Source organism: Pangasianodon hypophthalmus, chromosome 23, assembly GCF_027358585.1.
Source record: "Pangasianodon hypophthalmus isolate fPanHyp1 chromosome 23, fPanHyp1.pri, whole genome shotgun sequence".
Lineage (NCBI taxonomy): Eukaryota > Metazoa > Chordata > Actinopteri > Siluriformes > Pangasiidae > Pangasianodon > Pangasianodon hypophthalmus.
In genome coordinates, this window is record NC_069732.1 from 15,435,729 (window position 1) to 15,459,585 (window position 23,857).

Below are 23,857 nucleotides of genomic sequence, written 5' to 3' on the forward strand. Positions count from 1 at the left end.
TTGGTGCAGGTAATGGATTCTTTTTTTCTTTTTTTTTTTTGGGTGATTTGCATACATTATATTCATAAAACCTATATTTTAAATGTGCACATCCAGCCACTGGAGATCTCCTCTTCTATCTGTGCTGCTTCTTACCATTCTCAACATAAGCTCTGCTCATTGCTAGATAATTGTGAACTATTTGTGTCAATGAATTGGGCTACTCATTCTCACAGCTATTCTTTACATTTGGATAGTATTTGTCATGCAAAGGCGGTGAAGCACAAATGGTTGAAAGCACGTAAATAAATCTCCAAGAATGAGCCTGTCATTTGGACATGTTCTTAGAAACACAATGTCTAGCTCCAATACAGTAACGTTATTTATATATACTGTCAAATATATATATATATATTATTTATTGAATATTTCCTAATACATTTGTGCACTGTGGTGATAGTGCACAGCATTAGAGTTCCATTTCTGAGATGCAGGTATTTTTTTTTTATCTGGGATCTGATAGTGTGCACTCTGGCTATGCAGTGACTAAATCTATATGCAGCTCCTGTTTTATTTCTTTTTTTCCATCCCTTTCTTTTCATTTCTGTGATTTTTTTTTAAAGCGCATGAGATCTCACTAGATGAGCAAAGGTTGCACAAAATGCCACACCAAGAGCCCCCGATTATTTAATTAAGAAATGACATCCGGCTTAATGTTAACACTTTGAGTGTTTGTTTGGGATTGGCTAGTGTTTTTACTTTTGGCAGCTACTAATGAAATTTGATCACAAGTGGTCGGTGGGCCTGCATTCGAGACGTGAAAATATCAAGTGTGAACAGCTATCGGTCTCTGCTGTCCACTTGTGATCGGGTCATCTGAGATGGATGTTAAGACTAAGTCTGTACAGAGTTCTTTGCCTTACACTCCCTCCTTGTAAGCTAGGCTGTTGAGCTCTTTTCATCAGCATGCTCCTCTGTTTAATTGCCTTTCACGACTAAATCTCTGTTCCTTTTCTTGATCGCACACTGTTAAAAAGCAGACGGCTTTGAGTGACGGGAGGCAGGAGTCATTTCACGCCCTCGCTTATTTTAATCCAGCATTAAAATTGTGACAATTGACTCGACTCGATTGCATTTGAGGCATATCGTTCATGGTAATGTGCATCAGTGAATGTTAATGCACCTGTACTTTACCTCATGGACAGCACTCGGGTGGGATGAGACCATTTGGTATGGTTGAGTGATTAATGCTTTGTGCAGAGACACAGCTTTGCTTACTTTTTCTGTATTTGTGTGTGTGTGTGTGTGTGTGTGTGTGTGTGTGTGTGTGTGTGTGTGTATGTGTGTGTGCAGCCCCTCGTAACTGTGTGCTTAATAAGGATGAGCTTCAGGACGGATTGCGTGTCCTTATCCCTATGGATGACAAGCTGCTGTACGCCGGCCACGTCAACACCGTCCACTCGCCCGACATGTAAGAGCTCACTTCATTTCCCTTTTTTCTGTTTTTCTTAATTTTCATCTGACGTGTCCCATTTCCCCTCTTTAATGTGGTTCTGTCCTACAAGTGTTGGGTCACTGATGAATTAGCTTTGGAGTAAACTGCTTACTGAACCAGTTTCTGCCAGTGAAATAAGGCTGAGTATACACAATGTAAGTAGCATATAGTGGTATTAAAACTTTTCCTCCAAGGGCTTGCCCTTGTATGCAGCGGCTATTTTTTTTTTTTACTCTGTCAGCCTGTTGTGCATATCAATAAATAAGATGCAGCCTACTGAGGAGTAAGAATTCGTCTAAAAATCCTCCGTTTAGAGCCAATCATCTAGAGACAAATACATTAATATGATTTAGAAGTCTGGTGGAAGGAGCTTTAGTGAGAGATGCTCTAATGAGAGATGTGAATTTGCCTTCTGTCAATGTTTCCCTTATTTGAGTTTCATTAGAGCAGAAGCTGTAATAATGTGGCAGACAATTACTTCAGCCATAAAGTCTAAGTTATGTCTCATTTAATTGATAATCAATGATTCTATTAATCAATAACCTAAAAGCACCCCATGTAAATTGTGTTTCAGTTTTGATTTATATAGTTTTAGTTAACATGTGTTGGTTATATTTATATTTAAGCTCTATTTAAGCTAGAGGCTCTGAGGGAGCGTGGTGCAGAGCAGGGTGTGATTTAAGGTAGGCAGAAGCAGGTCAGGTTTTGGTTTGCATCAGTGGTTTAAATTGAATGCAGGTAGCTACAGGAGGCCAGTGTAGGGAACGTAGCTATGGGAGAACTTGTGGAGGTTGAAAACCAGCCGTGCAGCTGCATTCTGGATTAGCTGCAGGGGTCAGATGGCCCACAGGGGCAGACCTGCCAGGAGCGAGTTGAAGTAGTCCAGTCTTGAAATGAGAAGGGACTGAACGAGCTCCTGAGTGGCCTCAATGCCACAGCACTGTTGAATTCTCGACTCTCATTCTAAAGTTATTGTTACTATAGTAACAGCTAATTCCCAGGTACTTGAATGGTGGACGCTCCACATGAGACTAACAATAAACAAATTAAAAAGTGTGCATAAAAAACATAACATAAATGTATATAGTAGTTGTTATGTTGGGGTTTTCTGAAACATTTTATTTAACATTTATGGAAGGAGTTCTGGGTGTCAGCAGTTTGTTATAGCCAGGCAAAAATCTTTAGAGACTTCAGAGACGTTTGCACTTTCCAGTTTCTTTATAATGTGACAAGCTGTTTATTTATTTGTTTTATTCAGTTACAGTACGACTTATTTAAAAAAAAATAAAAATGTAATCACTGGCAAATTGCTGTGGAATAAAACTACTGTTATTGGAAAATAATCAATGTTGTGGTGCTCAATCTAAGACTTGTTGTTAAGAAGATGCAGTGCAGATGCCATGATGTGTTTGTGCTGATAACACAAGGAAATTCTACACATGTAAAACTAATATATAAAACTAACTCAGTCCACTGCCATTATAATTAAAACTGTTTTACTATAATAATTAGTGATATTAAAGTGGTAGATGATAATCTTTTGATACTAAGTAGATACAACATGCCATCTAGCTACAGTCACAGTGCTTTTATGTGATACTTTGTGATGTAGACGTACATGGCTTTTAGTATTTATATATACGATATGGACAAGTGTGTGTAGACACCTGACCCTCACACCCACATGTGCTTGTTGAACATCCCATTCTAGATTTAGTCCCCTCTTTGCTGTTGTAACCACTCTACTGGGAAGGCTTTCCACTAGATTTTGGAGTGTGGCTGTGGGGATTTGTGTTCATTCAGCTACAAGAGCATTAGTGAGATCAGGCACTGATGTTGGGTGAGGACGTCTGGGGTGCAGTCGGTGTTCCAGTTCATCCCAAAGGTGTTTTAGTGTTAAAATTCTTTGAAAAAGAGGAAATTTTTAGACCTACCATCATTGCTCTGTCAAAGTACAAGTTAATTTCCTTCAGATCTGTGAGGACTTCTCATTACTTTGGGAACGCATATAGAAGTATCTGATTTGTTGTGATAGGTCCCGTTAATGTTCTCGACACATTAAATATGTCATGCTGTCATGTCAAAAAATTAATTCAACTCCAATTTATCTGCATGCTTCGGAAATGAATGAAATATATTTTGAAATTTTTGAAGAACTTAATGTATATATCAAATAATTGTTGGAGTCTTCATCACCATGCTGCAAAGCAGCTCTTAAAGATGTGGAGTGATGGGAATGAGGGAGGAATGGGATGTTGGGTTTCCAGTCATGTGTGTCGGAGGAGCCAGTTTATGAACATATGTTTGGGAATGGGTTATTCAGCTCTGTTGCTCTATCCGTCGCTCTCTCTCTCTCTCTCTCTCTCTCTCTCTCTCTCTCTCTCTCTCTCTCTCTCTTACTCTGTGTCTCTATGTCTCTCCACTCTGTCACTGTCTTTGTATGGTGCTAAAATGATTCTCCTCTGTGTTGGAGGGAAAAGAGTCTGTGTTTGATTTTTTCAGGCTTTTAGCTGCACTCTTCAAGGAACATGGTTTGTACTACCATGAGAACTGGTTGTAGAAGATTTAATATCTGTTGAGAGAGAGAGAGAGAGAGAGAGAGAGAGAACAAGGTGCTACTAAGAGATGGCTTGTCTGCTGTGCTGTGCCATGTGCTACACCACAACATAAATGCATCCAGAATTGTCACCCCATACAGGCCCTGGAGGTGTGTGTACGGCTGCTATTTATATTCCTGTGCCCGAATTCGTTAACTCTGTTCAGTGTCAAGGTGTGAATAATCTGACCCTCTCTTCCCAGTTTCGCTCTCTTTCTCAGTGTAGAGGCAGTGTGTGTGCAGACACTGCTATATCCATAACCACATGCTGTTAAATTGCGGAGTCAGTAATTAATGTGGTCAATGTTGAATTAGGACTGGAATCCAGGGGGAAGGAAGAAAAGTAGCCATGTCTCCCCTGCGTGTTAAGCACAGAAAAGACTGCTGACAGGTCCATTGTCATGCATGTGATGTGATGGCCGTGCTAATGGCTGCAGCCCGTTATTTATGGGTAATGGGAAACTAATTTGACATTTTCTGTCCATCCTTTAGTGACTTTCCATTTCTTTTCTTTTTTTTTTAGTTATTTGCTCAGTCTCCAAGCTCTGGGCTCATGTGTGAAAATAAGAATTATCTTAAAGAAAACGGGTTCCAGTGGTTCTGGGTATAATCAGACTCCTGAATTTGTGCAAATTACCAATGCATATCTGTACTTTCTCTCAAAGGCAGTTCCTTTCATGCATATTCAGATGAATATTTTAATGTATAATCATTGTGGTTTGGAGTGACGGCAATACCAGATTCAGCAAAAGGGGGTAATGTGAATGTGTGAGCAAATAGAAATCCTCAAAAGAACTGCTGAAGCTTTTCATTTTGAAAATCAAATGTTGGTTTTTCTATTTATTTTTCCATTTTGAATCATTAGCTTAGTCATCTATAGACAATCTTTCTGTAAATCCATGCCAGTAACCCACTCAACTCTAAAGCATGAAGGAGTCTGTATTTAACTCTGCTTGTAGGGGCCCGAGCCCAATCACGCACCTTCTCCCGTCAGGGAGCAGCTGGTGTGAATTTACCCTAAGCCTCCAGACACGAGCAATCAGTTGTTCCTAGCAGCACGCCTACCCCCTCAAGCTGGCTCTGGGGAGTGTGTGTGGGGAGGAAGGGGGGCTACATATCCACACAGGCCCATGTCTCAGTAATAGGACTGCCACTCACTGACAGGCAGGTCTGACAGCTGGCTCTGGGTCATGCTGGAACTGCGAGCACCTTTATGCATCCAGATGAGAGCAGGTCTTGATTTGACGGTCAGGATTTTTAAACAGCACAGGCTGCTTCTAATCTAATCTTCTCCCCCAACCCGTCCTTCAAATGGAGATGCATACACCAAGTAGACTTTTGATTTATGGAGGCTGTGTACATGCTGCATCTTCCACAGTTCATACTCGCATACACTGTAAAAGGTTTATACACTCTAGTTACTAAAAATACCCAAAAATGAAAATGCATTGAGGTTCTGTACACTGCAGTGAGATGATCAGAGGGCTGTGCACTGTACAGATCAGTCATTAGTGCCCAGTAACAAGTCATATATCCCAAGTGCTTGTATGTTTTGTCAGTAAAAGACAGAATAATATCTGCAGAACTGTTATGGAACATTGAGGGTTGCGAAATAAGCTCTATTTTTGGGAAGGCTTCTTGTTTTAAAACCAAAACATTTTTTCCAAGGGTTAAAGGCATTTGTTTGGCTGCAGTAATAATATCCCAGAAGTCTCCACGCAGTCCTCTGACTTTAGATCCATCGCTTCCCACACAGTGACTCAGCCTGGCGCAGCTTTCTGCTTTTCTTGAACGAGCAAAATAAAGGGTCTTCTTTTTTTTTCTCCTTTTTTCCCTTTGTAAGCTCCCATTTTGTTTCCATCAGATGATATGAAAAGAAAATTCTCTGACTTTTCAACTTGCCTATTCCAACAGCTCTGACTTCTTAACAGCAAAAGAGATTAAATGAGTTCATCCTGCCGGTGACTGTAAGCCAGCAAGTTGTAAAAAGCAGGCCTCCTGCAAATATAGTCTGTGAGCTAGCTGTTTAAGGGAAAGAAGTGTAGAAAAACGGGATCCATTGATTATTGGCAACAAAGGTCTGCAACATATCTGTCTAGTCCTCCAGGGAGCCCTGCCTTCATTTTGAGACTGTCTCAGCTCCAGCTTTTTTCATCCGCTTGTGGTTAGGTCATGTCTGTCTTTCCATTACAACCCACCTGGGTTTTTCTATCTCCATTAAGTGTACCGTTTTATGCACCAAAACATATCTAGTGTCTGTCAACAGGTTTATTTTTGTTCTGGTGTTAATATTTTGCAGACTTGTAGGAAATGTGGCTGTTCTCATTTGGGCTGTTTTAAATTATTCTTGTGACTGTGTCTGTGTTTGGTGCTTACTCAGAATACTTCTACGTCTGTGAAAAGTTTGAGTAGGATGCCCTGTAGGGGTCATTGTCTTGTGTCTATATGTGTATGTGTGTGTGTTTGTGAGGTTTCTTTTTTTTTTTTTTTTCTTTTACTGGAGCAGGTCACTCAGTAGTGTCTCAGCTGTCAAGCAAAGGTAGACAGGTTGTGTGTTAATGACTATCTCTTATGTCTTGCAGATACAGCGTGGTGGTTGAGGGTGAACGGGGGTAACAGGCCTCATATCTACTGCCTGGAGCAGCTGCTGCAGGAGGCGGTCAGTACAGCACACTGTCTTTACCAGTCACTAATGAGCCCCACATGTGTCCTAGTACACAGCATGGCCAGGGGCACACACACTCTCTAAAACTCTCAGGACATAGGACCTCCTTAGAAACCTCGTGTCCTGCTACAAACGTTTTGCTTCACTAATACTGATTGTTGGCAGTGAAGCTCTCAGCTACCACCTTTCCCTCTTAATTGACCATAGTAAGCAGAAGCTTAGCCAAAAGCGTCTCTGACCATAGAGCTCTTTAAGACTGATTGTATATATGAGAAATGATCCGTTGCCAGAAAATGACACATGAGTCATTCTGAATGTATTAGAATAGACAGTGGCCCCTGTGCACTGCATACAGGTTAAAATGCAGTGTCTCTCATAGAATGCAAAAATGGATTGTTTTATTTTTCTTTTTCTCCCGCTGCCCACATTGTACAGATTATCGATGTTAAGCCCCCCTCTGTGAGGTACCTGCCTCAGGGAACAAGAATCGCAGCCTACTGGAGCCAACAGTACCGCTGCCTCTACCCTGGCACCGTGGTCAGAGGTAAGATCAATAAAGTGCTTTACACTAACTAAAATTTACCACCGTGTGTTATAAAGACATATTGTCTAACTTCTCCAACCTTTCTAAGCTGCAAAAAAGCACAAGTATTTTCTGTCCTCTGTACACATAACCTTTCAGGGCAGAGTCTTGTTTAGTTTGCTTTAATGTGAAGCTTTTAGCCAAGGCTAGTAGGCCTGCCAGAGGAGGTAGGAGAGTACAGAGGCCAAGAATGAATGATGATGTGGTTAGCTTCATGCGGCTCTTTGCTTCAATTATTATTTATTTTCCCTCCCACTAAGTCAAGAGAGAACTGGAGGCTTGTTCAAAAAAACTTAAATGGAGGTTGTAACTACTGCTCCTGTCAGCAGATGAGAATAAAAAGGGCCCTCAAGAAGCGCCTGAGAAATATATGGAGATATATGCTGCTGCATATTAATCTTTCTCATTTTTCCATGTCTGCAGGGAGCCCTGACATGGACGAGGTGGACGACTTGATAACTGTAGAGTTTGATGACGGAGACACCGGCCGCATTCCGCTGTCTCACATTAGACTGCTCCCTCCTGACTACAAGATCCAGTGTGAGTGTCCTCTCAGAAAGTGGGACAAACCTTGATTTATGCTAACTGCCCATATGAAAACACTGTTTGGTTTGGAGTCTCTGCAGCCACTGATTTTGTTTGCTTTTGCTCTTGAGGTGTGAAGAGCTGGGTTTTTTTTAGGTTGTGACTTGTCAGTACACATATTCATGTAGAGTTTTAAGAGCTTGCATTAAATAAATATTAAGATTATATGTGTTCTGTGGATAAAAACTTTTTTGTTTGCTGTGTTTTTCTTTGCAGGTGCGGAGCCATCCCCTGCTCTCTTGGTGGCTTGCACTAAAAAGCGAGCACGGAAGGGTAGTAAGGATGTTCCTGAGAGCAAAGACACAAGCCCCAAAACCACAGATGATTCTGCTCCGAAGAATAAGGGGAGAGGGAGAAAACCAAAACCCAAACCTGGTAATTTATCTCCCTTACTTTAGACAGCTTGAAATCTTGAAGTTTCTGATAACTGATTTGTTTCCAGTTAAAAAAGCCAGCAGTCCTGGAATTGATGAAATGAATGTCTGTGGCTCAAGAGGGGATATTATGGGTGGTTTCGTGGATATTAAATAATTTGTTTGTGGTTGGGAAGAGAAAGGCTTCCTGGCAGAATAGGGACAATTTTAGCTTCACTGCATTCCATGTAGGTCATGTGTTGAGGCATATTAAACCCCTCCTCTCTGTTCTACTTTCCAGATCCTGAACTAACTCCAAAGGAGCATGAAAAACCTGACCAGTCGGCCCCTGGACCGGTGCAGGAGAGACCCCTTACCACCCAGAAAAGTGGCCCACTGCTAGGCAGGAAGAGTCAGCCTGCCAACACAACCAACCCCTCCATCCCCATACCTGCTGAAGGCCAGAAGAAAACTGCTGTAGCCAAACCCTCAGCCAAAGTACACTCACAGCCCAAGTCTGTGTTCTCATCTGCGCTTTATGGAAAAGTTCTCTCTGTGGATCTCTATAATGACCCGTCTGCTTCATTAGCTTCCTTTATGTCCAACAATGAGAACGGGAAGGCAAAGGCTGTCAAAAGAGTCCGGAAGAGTGAAGAGGAAGGAGGAGCGTTTGGGGTGAAAACCCAACGCAAGCAGCCTCAGACAGAGATCCTGATCAAGTTGGACCATGAGGGCGTGATGTCTCCTAAGACCAAGAAGACCAAAGCCCTGATGATGATGGAGGGTCAGAACCGCACAAAGAGAGACAGTAAAGCCGTGATGGGTGTTAACTACACTACAGTCACCTCCACTACCCCTACAGACAAAACACTGAAGCCCAAGACTGAGCCTGAGACAATTAATACGGACAATGTGGCGACCTACAGTATCCGTAAGCTGGGAAGCAGCACAGACAGCCGCGTAAGTGTGAAGAGCTCAGGAGAGAAGGAGGCTCAATCAGAAAACTGTAGCAGCAGCAGTAGCAGCAGCTCAGAGTCTGACGGAGAAGAGGAAAGGAGGACTTCGCCGGAAACAAAGACCAAACAGGACAGCAGCTCCACCAGCTCCCGTGCCTCTAGCCCCACCTCTTCCAGCTCCTCAAGCAGTAGCTCCTCTTCTACTGCTGGATTTAATTCATCATCTTCATCGTCCTCCTCGTCCTCAACCACCAGTGATGAGGAGTCTTCGTGTAGCTCAGATGAGGAACCTCCTGCAGCTCCTCAGCCCCTGTCTCCTCAAGAGCAACCTCCTACAGAGAATGAAGAAGAGGATGTAGAAGAAAAAGCAGAGGTGAAGACTGAGCCCCCGCCCACCACACCCAAGGTCCAGAAACAGCCAGCTCCTCCCAAACAGCAGGCAAAGCAACAGAAGCAGCAGAAGGTGAAGAAGAGCGTTGGCCGGCCTAAGAGGAGAGAGGGCATCCACCTGCCCACTACAAAGGAGCTGGCTAAGAGACAAAGACTACCCTCTGTGGAGAACAGACCCAAGATTTCTGCTTTCCTCCCAGCCAGACAGCTATGGAAGTGGTTTGGGAAACCTACTCAGGTTAGTCATGACATTTCTAAACGTTTTTTCAATATAATGAATGTACTGATTTAGGTTTTTCTTAAATAAAAGAATACTCCTGCTTGTCTGCACACTGCTTTGGTATTTGCTCTTTAATGAACTCAGAATGAAAAGTTTTTTTTGTTTGTTTTTTTTTTAATTGCAGAGACGGGGGATGAAGGGCAAAGCAAAGAAACTCTTCTATAAGGCCATTATGCGAGGCAAGGAAATGATTCGTATTGGAGACTGTGCTGTTTTCTTGTCTGCTGGACGGCCTAATCTTCCATTTATTGGTCACATCCAGAGCATGTGGGAGTCTTGGGGCAACAATATGGTGGTTCGTGTCAAATGGTTCTATCATCCTGAGGAAACCAACCCTGGAAAGAAACTTCATGACAAAAAGGTTACATTTCCTACATTGCAGATTCAAAAATTTCAGTTAGCAGTTAGTATTTATTCTACAGTTTAGCAATGCATTTAACATTTAAAATAACTTGGAGGACTGAAAACACAGACATATTTATCTACTTTTCCAAACTTGTCTTGACAGAACTGGGATCAGATGTCTGGAAGGAATCTTGCTGCTGTTTTGCAGGCATCCAACCAGAGGAAGGATTTCATGGAGGTGAGTATATTTATTCAGCAACATAACACCATATCCCCCAAAAAATAATGTAGTTCTTTTTGTAAGGAGTAAGAAGTTTGAATGTGAAATATGTTCCTCTGTGCAGCGGGCTCTGTACCAGTCCTCTCACGTTGACGAGAATGATGTTCAGACCATCTCTCACAAGTGCTTGGTTGTTAGCCTGGAGCAGTATGAACAGATGATTAAAACTAAGAAGTACCAGGACAGTGAGGACCTCTACTACCTGGCTGGCACTTATGAACCCACTACTGGTATGATTTTCAACACTGACGGTGTTCCTGTCATCTGCTGAGGAGTGCTCTTATCACCCAGCTACACCGCTGGAACGAGCTCAAATCTTTGTAGAAGATGATCGAGAGCTAGATCAATGTTGGATCCTTTCCCGATCGACTGAAATCATGGTAACGTTCCCGAATGAGACCATTGTTCGTCTTCATTGAATGACATATGAGGACTGAGATTGATAGTAAGCATGATCATGGACTTGGAATGTATTCCAGATGGCAGCAGTATACAGTCTGCCAGTATTGTTAAAGTATGTGTGGAGAAGGCAAATGTGGAGCGTGTGTCCAACCTGTTAACAGAGGACAGTCCGTTCCAGCTCTGATATAACGACACAAGCATGGTCAACAAATCAAGCACCATTTTGAGAAAGAAATGAGTGCGCATGTCAAAATCGTCTTCATGGTCAAACATGTCTGCACAGCTGAGCTTTTCTGTCTCTAGCTGTCAGCATCAGAATGGGAACTGATGCAACACAACTTGGTGGAACTGAATCTGCTGGAGAGAGGGCTGCTACGAACCAACTCCATGAGCCCAGCTTGTGGTGGATGTGATTTAAACTGACAGGACATGTCACACTTACTACGCCAATCCACCTAGAGAAGCTATCCGTACCAGCACTCTGCTGTCCAGCGACCTCCTGGTAAAACCGTGCTGGAACTTAACACAACGACAGCCGGTTAATGAACTTGGACAGCTGATACAACCCTGGACTCTTAAAGCTACAGCCGTACTGACACTGGCACTCTTCCTGCACTACAGAGTGTTTATTCGCAGGAAAGTGAGTCACCTTTCTAGCCCAAAAGATCTACTGGGATATGTATATGGGCCTGTCTTCTAGCCAGCATGGCAGAAAGGGCTCTTTGTACGAGTCGCGCGCTGTCGTGGTCTAAACCGTTGTACAGATAACTACAATTGTACATACACTATATATACATGATATACCCACATTTTATTTTCATGTACAATAGATTTATGTGAAAGTAATTTTTTTAAAGTGGTAAAAGAAAAAAAGAGCTTTATTATACTGTGAATCAAAGATCAAAATTAACTGAAAATCAGGAACTCGATTATGAGGATCTCAGAAATTGTTACTGGAACTCTGAATCTCAGATACCCACTACATTGACGATGCAGTGTAATTTTAAATATAATATCAAGGATACTATTACAGGACATCATGGTTTTCAGACCAGTTGTCCAATTTTGCATTTTTTTTAAACAGAAAGCACTTAATTCTACCCTTCCCAGCTCTTGTAAGATGAATTTTCTTTGACAATCCCCAGTGCAGGCAAACTAGATACATACACAAAGAGAATATATCGCATCTTTCATGGCTGCCAGTCGTCCGGAGTGGTCGCCACCTGGTCAGCCTATTGCTATTTCAGGCCCTCAGCAAATTTGTGTGTGTGTGTTTTTGTTGTTGCTGTATTTTCTTGTTTTGCTTTCTTTTTAAAGCATTCCTCTTATCCCTTACCCAATCTACTCCTTCCAGAAGCAATTACATCTCATGCATAAAAGCACTTTGTTAGAATTTACTAATAGCAGAGCAGCACAGCAAAGTGACATTAGAGAGAGTCATCAGAGAGTGTGAGATTGGAAGTACTTATGGTGAAAGCTACTGTATGTCTGCGTTTCTGTATCTTCCCTCTCTCACTCTCTCATTCTTGCACGTGGCTGTTGTTTGTCTATGCCTAAAATACTTTAAGGGAAATTCCAACAAGTTTTGTTTTTCCCAGAATTTCACCGTTGCAGCTTGTTGAGTTGTAAACAGTCATTCTGAGTGGTTTGATGAAAAAACGGACATTTCTGAAGAAGCTTTCTGACTCAGAGGTGTTTACGTTGGCAGTGATGGGGAACGGGTCCAAAATCTCTAAAAATTACCCTGGTTATTACATAAAATAGTTACAAATTCATTCCCTGTTGCCTTACAGTCTGGTTATTATAGGTCTCTCTCTCTCTCTCTATCTCTATAAAGAGTACCTTATGGTACCTCTTTATTTCATCCTCACTGTTGAATGCAAGCACATGCATGCAAGCACAACTCCCAAACCATATAGCCACATCGGGGGGGACAAAATATTTATGATGTTTTAAGGAAAAATGGTACTAAAAACATTTCTATAAATTAATCACCATTTTAGTGCTATTATGCATTACATATAACATTACGCATAAAAATCCAGTGGTTTCACTAGTAGATCGCATAACACTATTGTGAACATGAAGGACTCCTGGTTTCTATAACAAACAAAAACCTGAACCATTTCTCATCTAAACATGCTGCATGACTGTTTACTTCTCATCAAGTGAATTATACAAAAATTTTGAAAAATCAGAATTCCCCTTTAAGCCCAGTCCCTCAGAGGCTGAGTAATTTTTGGCCCAATTACAGGGATTGAATGTTGCTCTTTGTAAATAGGTCTTGCTGATCTTGTATTCCAAAGAAAGAGCCAGACATCACCAGAGGCTCTCATATACGCCAATACAGGACCAGGCTGTTTATTTTCTGCTCCTCTAATCAAGACCAATCAAATGTATTTGATTCATGGCGTTTCTGTCTAGCAAACACTCATTTAAAAAAAAAAAAAAAGATATTTTTGTTTATTTGTGCCTTCTGTCGTGGTCTAAAGATTGAATGTAGTCTAATGTCTAAATATTGGACATGTTTTTTATGTCCAGAATGATGTATTTTGGAAAGTGTTCCTTGTGAGAATGTCTAGCCTTTCGATTACAGCCTCCACTGTAGTCGATTAGTTTGCCAATATCAGCGGCTGAAGGTTGTGTACACCTCCAGTGTATATGAATCAGAAGTTGTTATGGGGTAAATTCAGTGTGTGTACAAGCTAAAGTGGATTCTTTGAGAATTTTACGTTTGCTTCCTAACTTCCTGTCTCAGATCTCTTCATCGCCATATTTCTTCTACCTCTTTTTTTTTTCCAGCATATCATGGTCTTTTTCTAACATTTTTCAATGTAGAAATTAAGTTCTGTCTGTCTCTCTCTTTTTTTTCTTTTTTTTTTTTTTAAGCCCACTGGTAATCATTGCCGTTCTCGACTTACTTCTCTAGGTCGCCACTATGCTGAGAGGGTGTGGTCAGTTACCACATCTTTTCAAGCTGCCGCCTACTCAGTGTCATAGGGCAGCTGAATGCGCTTTGAGGGTAATGATAACCGCCCACTTCTGTTCACGTGACTGTCCTTGCTCTGAATCAATAGGAGGAGACGATTCAGGCCAGCCGTTCATATGGCCTGTTGTGTTTTACTGCCACTTCTCACACTTCTGAGCAAAATTCAATTCAACATTTCTTCCATCTTCCATTTTGCTTTTAGAGGAAGGGGTAGCGCGAGAGAGATAGAGAGAGATTAAGAAGGGAATGGACACTAGAAACGTCTGGGATTTATGTAACCCAGCACAATTTAGGCCTACTCAGTATTTCAGAACTTCTTTCTGTTGTAGAAATATGTTGACACTATTGCATATGTAGAGAGAGACTATATTGGTAAATTTGTCTGAAATATTCTTTTCTGTGTGTGTTTCATATATAACATTGGCCAATCTCTCTTAAAGAGATGATATCTTGTTGATATTCAATAGGTTATTTCTTAACATGTTAATCATCATATGTGGTCTTGAGGTAAATTGTATATTCTGTCTTTGTATCAGGTTCTGACTTTTTAAGAGTTTTCTGATTATTTTGGTTTGAGGATTTGTAACAGACCCAAAGCTGACTAAAATGGTGCCAAATAATCTTTAAGTCACCTGAAATCTGAAACAACACTGAGCACGCAATCATGGTCCAAAACTCGGTCGAATATACACTTTTTTTTTTCTGTGTAAGATATTTGTCTTTAGGAAGTTGTACAATTTAAGTGCCCCTCAAAACAAACGTTTACTTGGAGCTTGAGTCAAGCTGTAAAGCACTTTTTAGAATATTTTTGTCTGCATGTTGTAGAAACAGAGTTTATGCATCTAGGAATAATATTAGAGCAGAGCAATCAACTCTTATTTTGCTTGCTGTGAGTGTAACACAGTGTGAGATGTCCTTCCCTTTGGCCCATGCTCGGGTCATTAAAAGAGACAGTGGCCTCTGCTGGTAGAAGTTATGTAGGGTGAGCTAGTTGCTAAGTGTCTTCTGCTCTGTGTTCAGGGTCGTATATGGCCATCTCTTTATAATGGATTAACTGGCTCATTAGAAAAAGCTCTTGTATAGCAGAGACAGATCTTTACAGGTCTTGCTGTTTGCATGATTCTGTTGGCCTTTTTGCATTTTGTCTCTCTAATCTTGTCAGGGTTTTTTTGCTATTCACATTTCCCCCTCTCAGAACAATCGTCCTCCATGCTTAATGTGCAATACTGCTGAATGTGGTTTCTCTGAGGTAGCTGCTAGCGAGGGATAAAGATTGTTGGAGAGAGTAAGTGTGTGGACTGGAGGCTGGTCCTTCACTGGTCTTGGTCTGCTGGTCCGTCAGCGTTGGTAAAGTCCTGTTACACACGGCAAAAAAAAGCTATAGTTTTAAAATGATGATTTTTTTTGAAAATGTAAAAGCATCAAAGTTTTGTAAATTGTCCTTATGAGAGGGGGACATATTTGTACACACATTTAATCCTGTAAAAAAAAAAATATAAAAGTATACACTTTTGAAAGATTACGATCCAGTCACTAAAGATTGACACGGTTGACTTGTGTGTAAACTTCACAGATTTTTTTTAACCGAAAAAAAGCTTAATCAGTGTTCTTTCCAGTTCTTTTAGAATTCAGAATTTTGTAGTCCATCAATAAACATCATGAAAAATACTCTGGTCTTCTGTAGCTTTATTTTTGTTGTGTAAACCTGCTGTACATTTATCAGTGGAAACATTCAAGGAAATTCTGTCCTGAATGTTGTGCATATTAATCATTATAATGACTCTTCAGTGTGGATTTAGTCTTTTAATAAAGTTGTTAAATTTATTCAGTTTAAACTTCTTTCATTGACATGTCGGTCAATTTTCACATTGGTTAATGATTCCATATATTACCCACAATGCTGTTCAGCTTCCTGCTGATAGTGGTGATATTGGGAATTCATCTGTACATAAAAAGAGACTGATGCAGCGGTGCAGAATAGTTCAGTCTGTCCAGTTTGCTCACCTCCTCATCTGTACGCTCTGCTCCAACACGAAGGGTTCCAAAGCTTCAGCTTTCATGCTAATGCCAATACCACTGTGCTCCTCATCTTCCTCGCCGAGCCCAGTCTCTGCTGTGATGTGATGTATAGCTGCAATCCAGAGCTAACAAGGTCTCTGAAGGTTCTCATGACCAGCTCTGTCACGATGTACAGTCTGGATCCTGTTATTTTCCTTCAAGTAGGCAACAAGACCTTGAATTTTCAGAAGCAACATAGATGTGATATATATAAAATAATTAGTATAATGTAATCTAAATGAAGTGCATTGTATTTTTATGAACAAGAAAATGCATCAAGCATTTAGCTCCACCTCATCAATTTTTCATAGATTATTTGAGATAAACACTACATGACAAAGGCTTTACATGTTGTACTGATGTAGTGTTTAAAATTGAATGCACATGGATTTTGGAACACATTTTTATAGTTTCATTTCTATCAACTAGATTTTTTGAATAACTATCCAGCTATTACTGCAGGTGGCTTTTAATGCATTTCTGCCCTCAGGGGTAGTAAAGTTTAGCCAATTTCTTATTTCATCTAGCATGCCAAGTACACTATTTGTACCATCATACCCACATGTGGTTCTTCCCAAACTGTTTCCACAAAGTTGGAAGCTCACAATTGCCTAGAATGTCTTTGTATGCTGTAGCATTACAATTTCCCTTCACTGGAACTCAAACCTGTTCAGCTGTATTTTGAAGAAGACATGGTGTGAGAAGGTTGGAGTGGAAGAACTCGAGTGTCCTGCACAGAACCCTGACCTCAACCCCACTGAACACCTTTGGGATGAACTGGAACACCGACTGCACCCCAGACCTCCTCACCTACTGTAACATCAGTGCCTGATCTCACTAATGAATAAGAAAAAATCCCAACAGCCACGCTTCAAAATCTAGTGGAAAGCCTTCCCAGAAGAGTGGAGCTTATTATAACAGGAAATGAGGACTAAATCTGGAATGGGATGTTTAAAAAGCACATATGAGAGTGATGATCAGTTGTCTGTACTTAACATGTAGACAAAAGGTTGACTTCCCATAAGCTAACATAGGGCATGGAATTTTTTATTTTTTTTTTTCTGGCCAAACCACTAACTGGAGTATTCTTCTTCATTTGTGCCAACATCTTATTGTAAGTCCTGATAAACAACAAATGCAAATAACCATTTTGCTGTTTCACGTGTTTTATTTGTGTGCTTTTCAGTCTGATTATGAAAAACTCTTAAATTACCGCTCCTTCCTCTCAAGGATAGAAAAACAGGGAAGTTATTCTTTTACAGCTAGAACACCAACTATTAGATTAATAGCTAAATAATATTTCTTAAAAATGTTCTTTCTCTTCAGAACAGTTTGGCATTTGTGTCATAATATTCTTCATAAATATCATTTGAATATAAATTTTAAAAAAATGTAAACACTGAGCTAACTGCAATGCTGAACTTGCTTTAAAAATGTCCTTCAAGCTCCATCACATTACCGAGAATTTTGGGTAAGTAATTAAACCAGATGTTTGAGTAAGACTGGCCAACATTCATATCTGCACACATGAAAAACTTTGAAATCGCAATGACTGGAAAGAGTGTTTAATTTAACAAGCACAGCCTATTCAAAACACCACTCACTCTTACGTGAACCTATTCCTCTGTGATTAATCCTTCTTCTTTTCTTTTTGTTTCCGCATTCCAGGTTAGAGCACAAAGTATAAAATCCCATATTACACTTGCAGGTGATATGAAAATTTGTGTGGGTTTCAGCTCTAAATTATCACTTAAAGACTGTAAGAACAGAGAAGCTATGGGCAATGAGTGTGGAAATGACAGCAGCCAAAAAGATGAGTTTGCTCAGGGGAAGTACATATTTATACTCTCATGCTACATATATTACAGAGTAAAACAACAAAATGGTTAAGGGGGAGCTTTGAGTTTTTAGAGCTAAAATCTAACAGCGAAGCCACCCACTGCTGTCTGTGTCTATAAACTCAGTGAATCTCACCAGAAGGCAAAGAAGGCAAAGTTGACACCGTGTTCCTGCACACTATGCCATAATTTATATGGACTGGAGTAAAGGTGGCTCAGCATATGACATTTGCAAAACACAAAATTTACTCTTGCTCATGTGTCATCATTATGCAAATAAGGCCAAAATAAGTATGACTATTTTTCTATAATACAAATTTTGATTTTAGTCAAGAATAGATATGGTGCTGAAATGTGGCTTGAATATATTTGCGGTTATGTGTGTTGGCTGTGATATCGGCTGTGGTGGGGATTTTTTAAAGGTCCACACCAACCAGCATTTCAGCATTTTGAATTGAAAATGGCTAAGATTGGAACTCCATCAGGTCTTGGAGCATGTATAAAAATGCTGAGAAAGCTCAGCTCACTTCGAAATTTGGATCAAGATGGCAAGAGAAAAAGATCTAAATAACTTTGAATAAGGGGTTCATATTACTGGTGAATGGCAGGGGCTTCAGTAACAAAGATTGCATGCCTGGCAGTGTTTCAGTAAGAAACATTGACGTCTGTACACAAAGACATCAGCAAATTTGCTTAGAAATTGTGGTTGAAAGTGCGTATTCAGTGAATATAATGCAAGCCCTAGTGCGATACATATTTAAGGAGGAACATGTATTAAGTAAATTTTGAAATACCATTTTATTGTAATTTTAAATTGTGAAAATAGTCAGGCTAGATGTAGATGTAGATCTACATCTAAAATGAGTCAGTTTAGATGTAGTTGAGCCTACTTCTAAGCTTATCAGTGCTAAATTTGTTACATCATTTGTAACAAATCATCTCCTCGTTTCTGTGAGTGAAGCATTTTATATACAGTATACAGTACATATAAAAAAATATTGTAATGGCTTCCAGCTTCATACAGTGCCTGCTAGCAAAGATCATACAATGAAACATGAAGTTAAAATAACATAACATTACCTTGCTAAACAACATATCATAGAAAAAGCATCTAAAAAAAAAACTACCCATTTCAACCACTATTTGACCACCAAATGATGTCAGAAAAAGACATCTTGCCAGCGTTTTTTCAACTGATGTGCCCACTGGGACGTTAAATAATTCAGGAGTCATTTAGCTGGAAAGCTCATTTAGTGAATTGAGGCAGAGGACAATTAAAGCGTGCTCTGTGTAGAAACTGGGGTTTGAAGACAGCATCCTGTGGTCTGAGTCACACCATGCTCTCAGAAGGGACAACATATGACTCACTCTCTTCACGCAAATGGATGATTTCCTTCTGTGCATTTCTCCTCCATACATTTTGGACCATTTTGTGTTTCATCATGACTACCCATTCATGAAATGGCCTCCATGTGGAAGTGGAGAGTTTCTGTCACAACCCATATTTAGACTGAGAGATGACTTGGCTGTGTTTATTGACCGAGCATTGTAGTCCTTGAAACGAAGAACTTCAACTGTAGTGGGCCCATTTTGGATGTGGAATCCATTAGCTGTGTGAAAGCCTTATTTCATTAGATAAAAATGGGAAAGTGGTATAAAGTGGAAATAATTGCTGGGTTGAAAATATGGCTGAATTTTACTAATCCTTTGAACTTTTGCTGTGTTTGAGATTAGGGGTATGAATTGCCCTCACTTTATCTTTCCTCTCTTCCTTCTTATACTTTTTTCTTTTTCCTTCTCTCAGTTCAAGGCCTCTTCGTCTTATATATTGCTGACAGTGCTGACAGTGTGTGAGTGGCCGAGCTCTTCTTAGGACTGGAAGGCCTCTGTGGGGCCCAGGGCTCATATCTCTCAGCCTGCCCACCCACCAGTCTCCTGCAGGAGCCAAAATTTATGGCAATGCAAAAAGTCGACACCACCAGATGGATGGATGTCTCTGGCCACCGTCTTCCAACTGCAGTGCTCACCACGGACAAAAAGCCTCAGGGAGGGCTATGTTCAAATCGTAACATCACTTGAGGGAATTGCAGTTACTGTCTGTCATTAAGGCAATTGTGGGCAATGAAGCTCGATGAGAATATGTGTGGGAGTTTGCTGGTGGATGGGTGTGTGCAGAGCGCAAAACTGTAGACAGAATGTGTGCAATGCTTGCCGTTTCCTCTCCAGAGGGCCATTTACATTGCTGTTCCAATACCCTGCAATGTAGATACATTAGTGCCCTACCTCCTCATTCTGGCCATCACTGAATCGCTGGGCTTGCATTCAGGAAAGACAAAGACACACAGAACACTGGTATTGTTGCAGCTGTGTGAAAAATGCTAGAATGGCTCAGAAAGCCGAAATGACCAGTTGTGATATTTTTCTCTTCCCCTTCCCCAGAGATTACGGGAATGGTTTGAAATGGAAGTGCAGATGGTTCACACTGTCGAATCACAAAGCATGATTGGAATAAAGCATAACAGATTTGGCTGACGTGGTATGTGTGCATTATTCCCCCCTCAAAGCACTGCCCTTATCAGCAGACTTCATAATGAAATCTGCAGTCAAGCGCTTCCAATTTATTCCTCAGCATTTCCTTGTAGAAGGGCATTTATTCAGCTGTACCCAGATACATGCAAAGATGTGTTGACCATGACAGTATGCATGTGAACTTGCATTGGCTATTAGCAGCATATGTTCCAACAGCAATTTTGGTGAAATATCTTATGAGGGGAAATGATTTGGGAATTGGCATTGGGTTCCCCTTGGTTTCCCATTAAGTGACGAGTGCAGTCAGCTTTCATTTCATCGCATCTGTATGGCGAAAGCTGCATACTGAGTGCTTAATGTGGCATGCTGCCCAACACAGCACGTCTGCTGAAATGCTGAACATGTAGCCTCGCCTCATGCGCCCTCCTATTTCACCCTCAGCAACAGTACTAAAACAGCAAGGCCAGCTTGTCATAGTTGACTTATGGAGGGGAACACACAAAACCCAAAAGCTCAGCTCTAGCTCACCATTTTCTTTAAAAAGGAATAAGTCTGTTGAATGTAGTACTAAAGCAGGTGAAATGGCAGCATGTGATTGCAGTTTTCTGATCAAGAGCCATTATGCTCTCCAAAATGACCACCTTTAAATCCTGTAGAGCACTTTACACGGAGATTGCTAGGAGTACATGGGAGCGAGGGGAGGCAGGCTGGGGAGAAAATAGAGCTATCAGAGGGGAGGATGCAGTTTCCCCTCTGCAGTCTCATCTACCCGCTCTTAACAAATTACTGTTGATGTAGTATATGGAATTATCAACCGGGCCAGCAATATTGAGGTGACTGAGAGAGGTTTTAATATAAGCTCTTTACTTCTACAACCCATTGCCTTTTTGGGAGGAAATGCAATGAGTACTAGATGGACACTCCACTAAGCCAATGCCAGCAGCACTAATTCTGGACCTGTAGGGTTTCTAACACCCCAAATACACCAGTGATGCCAGGGTATGTTTAGGTGTAAATTTTTTTTTTCTGGGCTGAAAATAATGGTTTAACAACAGCAGGGATGATATTCTAAAGGCTCCACAGTTTTCTTAGATGGAGCTTAAGGAAGAAAAACTGCTGGAAGCAAAAGGCTGCCCTGTACTCCTGCATATCAGATTGAGGCTTTTGAATGAAACAAAGACAAATGTTGATGTCGAGACCTACCCATTTAAAGGGCTCAATTTCTGAAGGAACACTGCATGTGTTCCATGCTTGGATGATCTCCAGTCAGTTTTAATTTGCATCTTGACTGAGAATTGGCCTTGTTTCAGAGAATGGTGGCACAGTACGCTTGAGATACTGTACAACCATCTGTCAACCGAAAAAGAAGCCGCATACATGCATTTAGAATGAAAATCCTAAGGCTTTATTATAACTAGCCAACTTGCACAGCAGGGGGTGGGTGCTGTGATTCCATTTTCCACATTTGAATATTTTGCTCACACTTTTTGTTCCTTTTCATTTTTATTACTCCTCCCCTGGAATGTTTAGATTGCAAAAAAATTGTTTGTTTTTAATGACTGACAATAAAGAACTGGCTAAAAACACATTTGTGTGCACCATTTGCCTCACCCTCTCTAATTATTTAATCTGACAAATGTATCTCAGAAAAAAGATCAAATGAAATTTGAATGCATGTGCAACCAAAACACAGCTCCTCGGCCACTAATGATGCAGCAAATGTTCCTAACTGTTCCCTACGTGCAGATTAATATGCAGATATAAAGGCATGCTGAAAGCCCACACCCAGGAAAGCTGTTGGAAATGATTTTGAATTTTAATGAGCAGTACTCCTCTAACCTGAGGAGAGGGCTGTGAAGAGGGAGAATATTTCAACAAGGCTTGACTGAGCGATTGAATCAATATGCAACCAAAAGCAGGGGCTCACATAACATTGTTTGCAGGCACCTTCTCTCTGACTTCCTCCTGTGCAAGACAGCACATGATGCCTCCCTCCACTCAAAGAGAGGCAGGTAAGGCCTGTTTCAGTGAGGTACCTCAGTGTGTCTAAACAGATGCCCCTTCCACAGCTTTGCTTGTGGTCTTGTTGAGCTCAGCAGGACTTCGAGCTCTTGCCATCAAGATGCACCTTTACTATAGAGACAAGGACAGCTTCACGACTGCTTTTGTTTTCTCCAGCACAAGGTAACTTTGTGGGTAATTTTTAGCTTCTACGCTCTTTTCTATAGTGATAATATACAAGAAATGGTGACACTGAGGGAAAAAAAGAAACCGCATTTCTTTCCTCTGCCAAGCTGAAGCAGATCCATGAAAGAAGGGGTGGAACCATCTCCCTGTTCCCTGCTGCTAGATGACCATTGTGATGTTCAATCAAGTCTTTTACAGCAGTGCACTTTTCCACAAAAAAGGCCAATCCATCACTGGAACTATTGATTTTTAATCGTTCTCCATTGTTGTACAGAATATAATGCTACCAACTGTGGTAATAGCAAATCACTTTAGTGCATGGTGTGAAATTTCACAGTAACTCTGCCCCTGATTCAGGCTTGTCCAGATCAATGCTGGCGACCGAATGAACAGAATGTGGTAGAGCTGGCGAGATACTCTGGTCTCTCAGAAGTGCACTGGATTTTTTTTATTATTATTATTAATCCTGCTTCCAGCACTGTTTTGCCTCTATCAAAAGTGATTGATGAGTTTAGAGTGTGGAGTGTTGCATCTGGAGCACAGCAGGCTAACCACACTACCACTGTAGCGCAGTGCCCATTAAGGTAGATGCCCAACTGTTCCGTATCTCCAGGGCTGGAGATTACGATATTCAGAGGCCGCAGGGGTATGCAGATCACTTTTAAAGGCTGGAATGTTTTTTGACAGTTTGACTTAGAAAGTCAAATAAGGCAGTGATGTGTTTCAGAGGCCTCCATCTGCTGCTGAAACTGTGCTCCAGGAAGAAACATGTTTCTCATCATTTATAGAACCTGCATTCATTTGTAGGCATGGGTACACACCCACACACTCTCTCTCGTTCTCTACCTTGCCTCCTATCTATTATCTCAGGGGAATGCCTGTTCAATTCCACAGGTGACACTGATAGTGTGGAGTGGTGTGCTGCGCTTGGCTAAACCCATCTCCTCACAAGCCTAACCTGTGATGTGATAGTTAGCTGCAATGTTTCCTGGCTCTACAAAGAGCCTATTATCTGCCTGATAGCTCCTGTCTTGTCATTTCCTCTGCAAATGTCAAACATTGAGGGAGTGACAAAAAGGCCAACTGCTGTGCAGAGACCTGAATATGAAAGTTGCCAATAGAGACAGGGCTCAACAGTTTGCTCTGCTTCGCTCTCCTAAAAGTGTTAGCATTTATCAAGAAGTCAGAGGTCGTAACTATAACAGATAAAATGTACAATATGTGTTTCTTTAATAAATAAAAAAAACATTAGCACTGGCTGTGGTCTAAGAGGAATGAAACACTTCAGGATGTGCTTTTATTGGAAAATAATCAGTTCTGGGTGGTAACAGTAATATCGCTTCACAT

The 23,857-nt window shown here is 40.9% G+C and overlaps 1 protein-coding gene across 1 annotated transcript in view; it reads left to right on the forward strand.

Moving 5' to 3' along the window:
- tnrc18 (trinucleotide repeat containing 18) overlaps window positions 1-15,566 on the forward strand; it is a 62,474-nt gene extending 46,908 nt beyond the window's left edge. Inside the window, 10 exon segments of the mRNA XM_034298652.2 lie at window positions 1,333-1,450; window positions 6,653-6,680; window positions 6,682-6,729; window positions 7,171-7,279; window positions 7,742-7,858; window positions 8,120-8,278; window positions 8,558-9,840; window positions 10,007-10,243; window positions 10,391-10,465; window positions 10,572-15,566. Of these exon segments, the coding sequence (XP_034154543.2) occupies window positions 1,333-1,450; window positions 6,653-6,680; window positions 6,682-6,729; window positions 7,171-7,279; window positions 7,742-7,858; window positions 8,120-8,278; window positions 8,558-9,840; window positions 10,007-10,243; window positions 10,391-10,465; window positions 10,572-10,778 (2,381 nt within the window). The 3' untranslated portion in view covers window positions 10,779-15,566.
- Window positions 15,567-23,857: the final 8,291 nt, after the last annotated feature.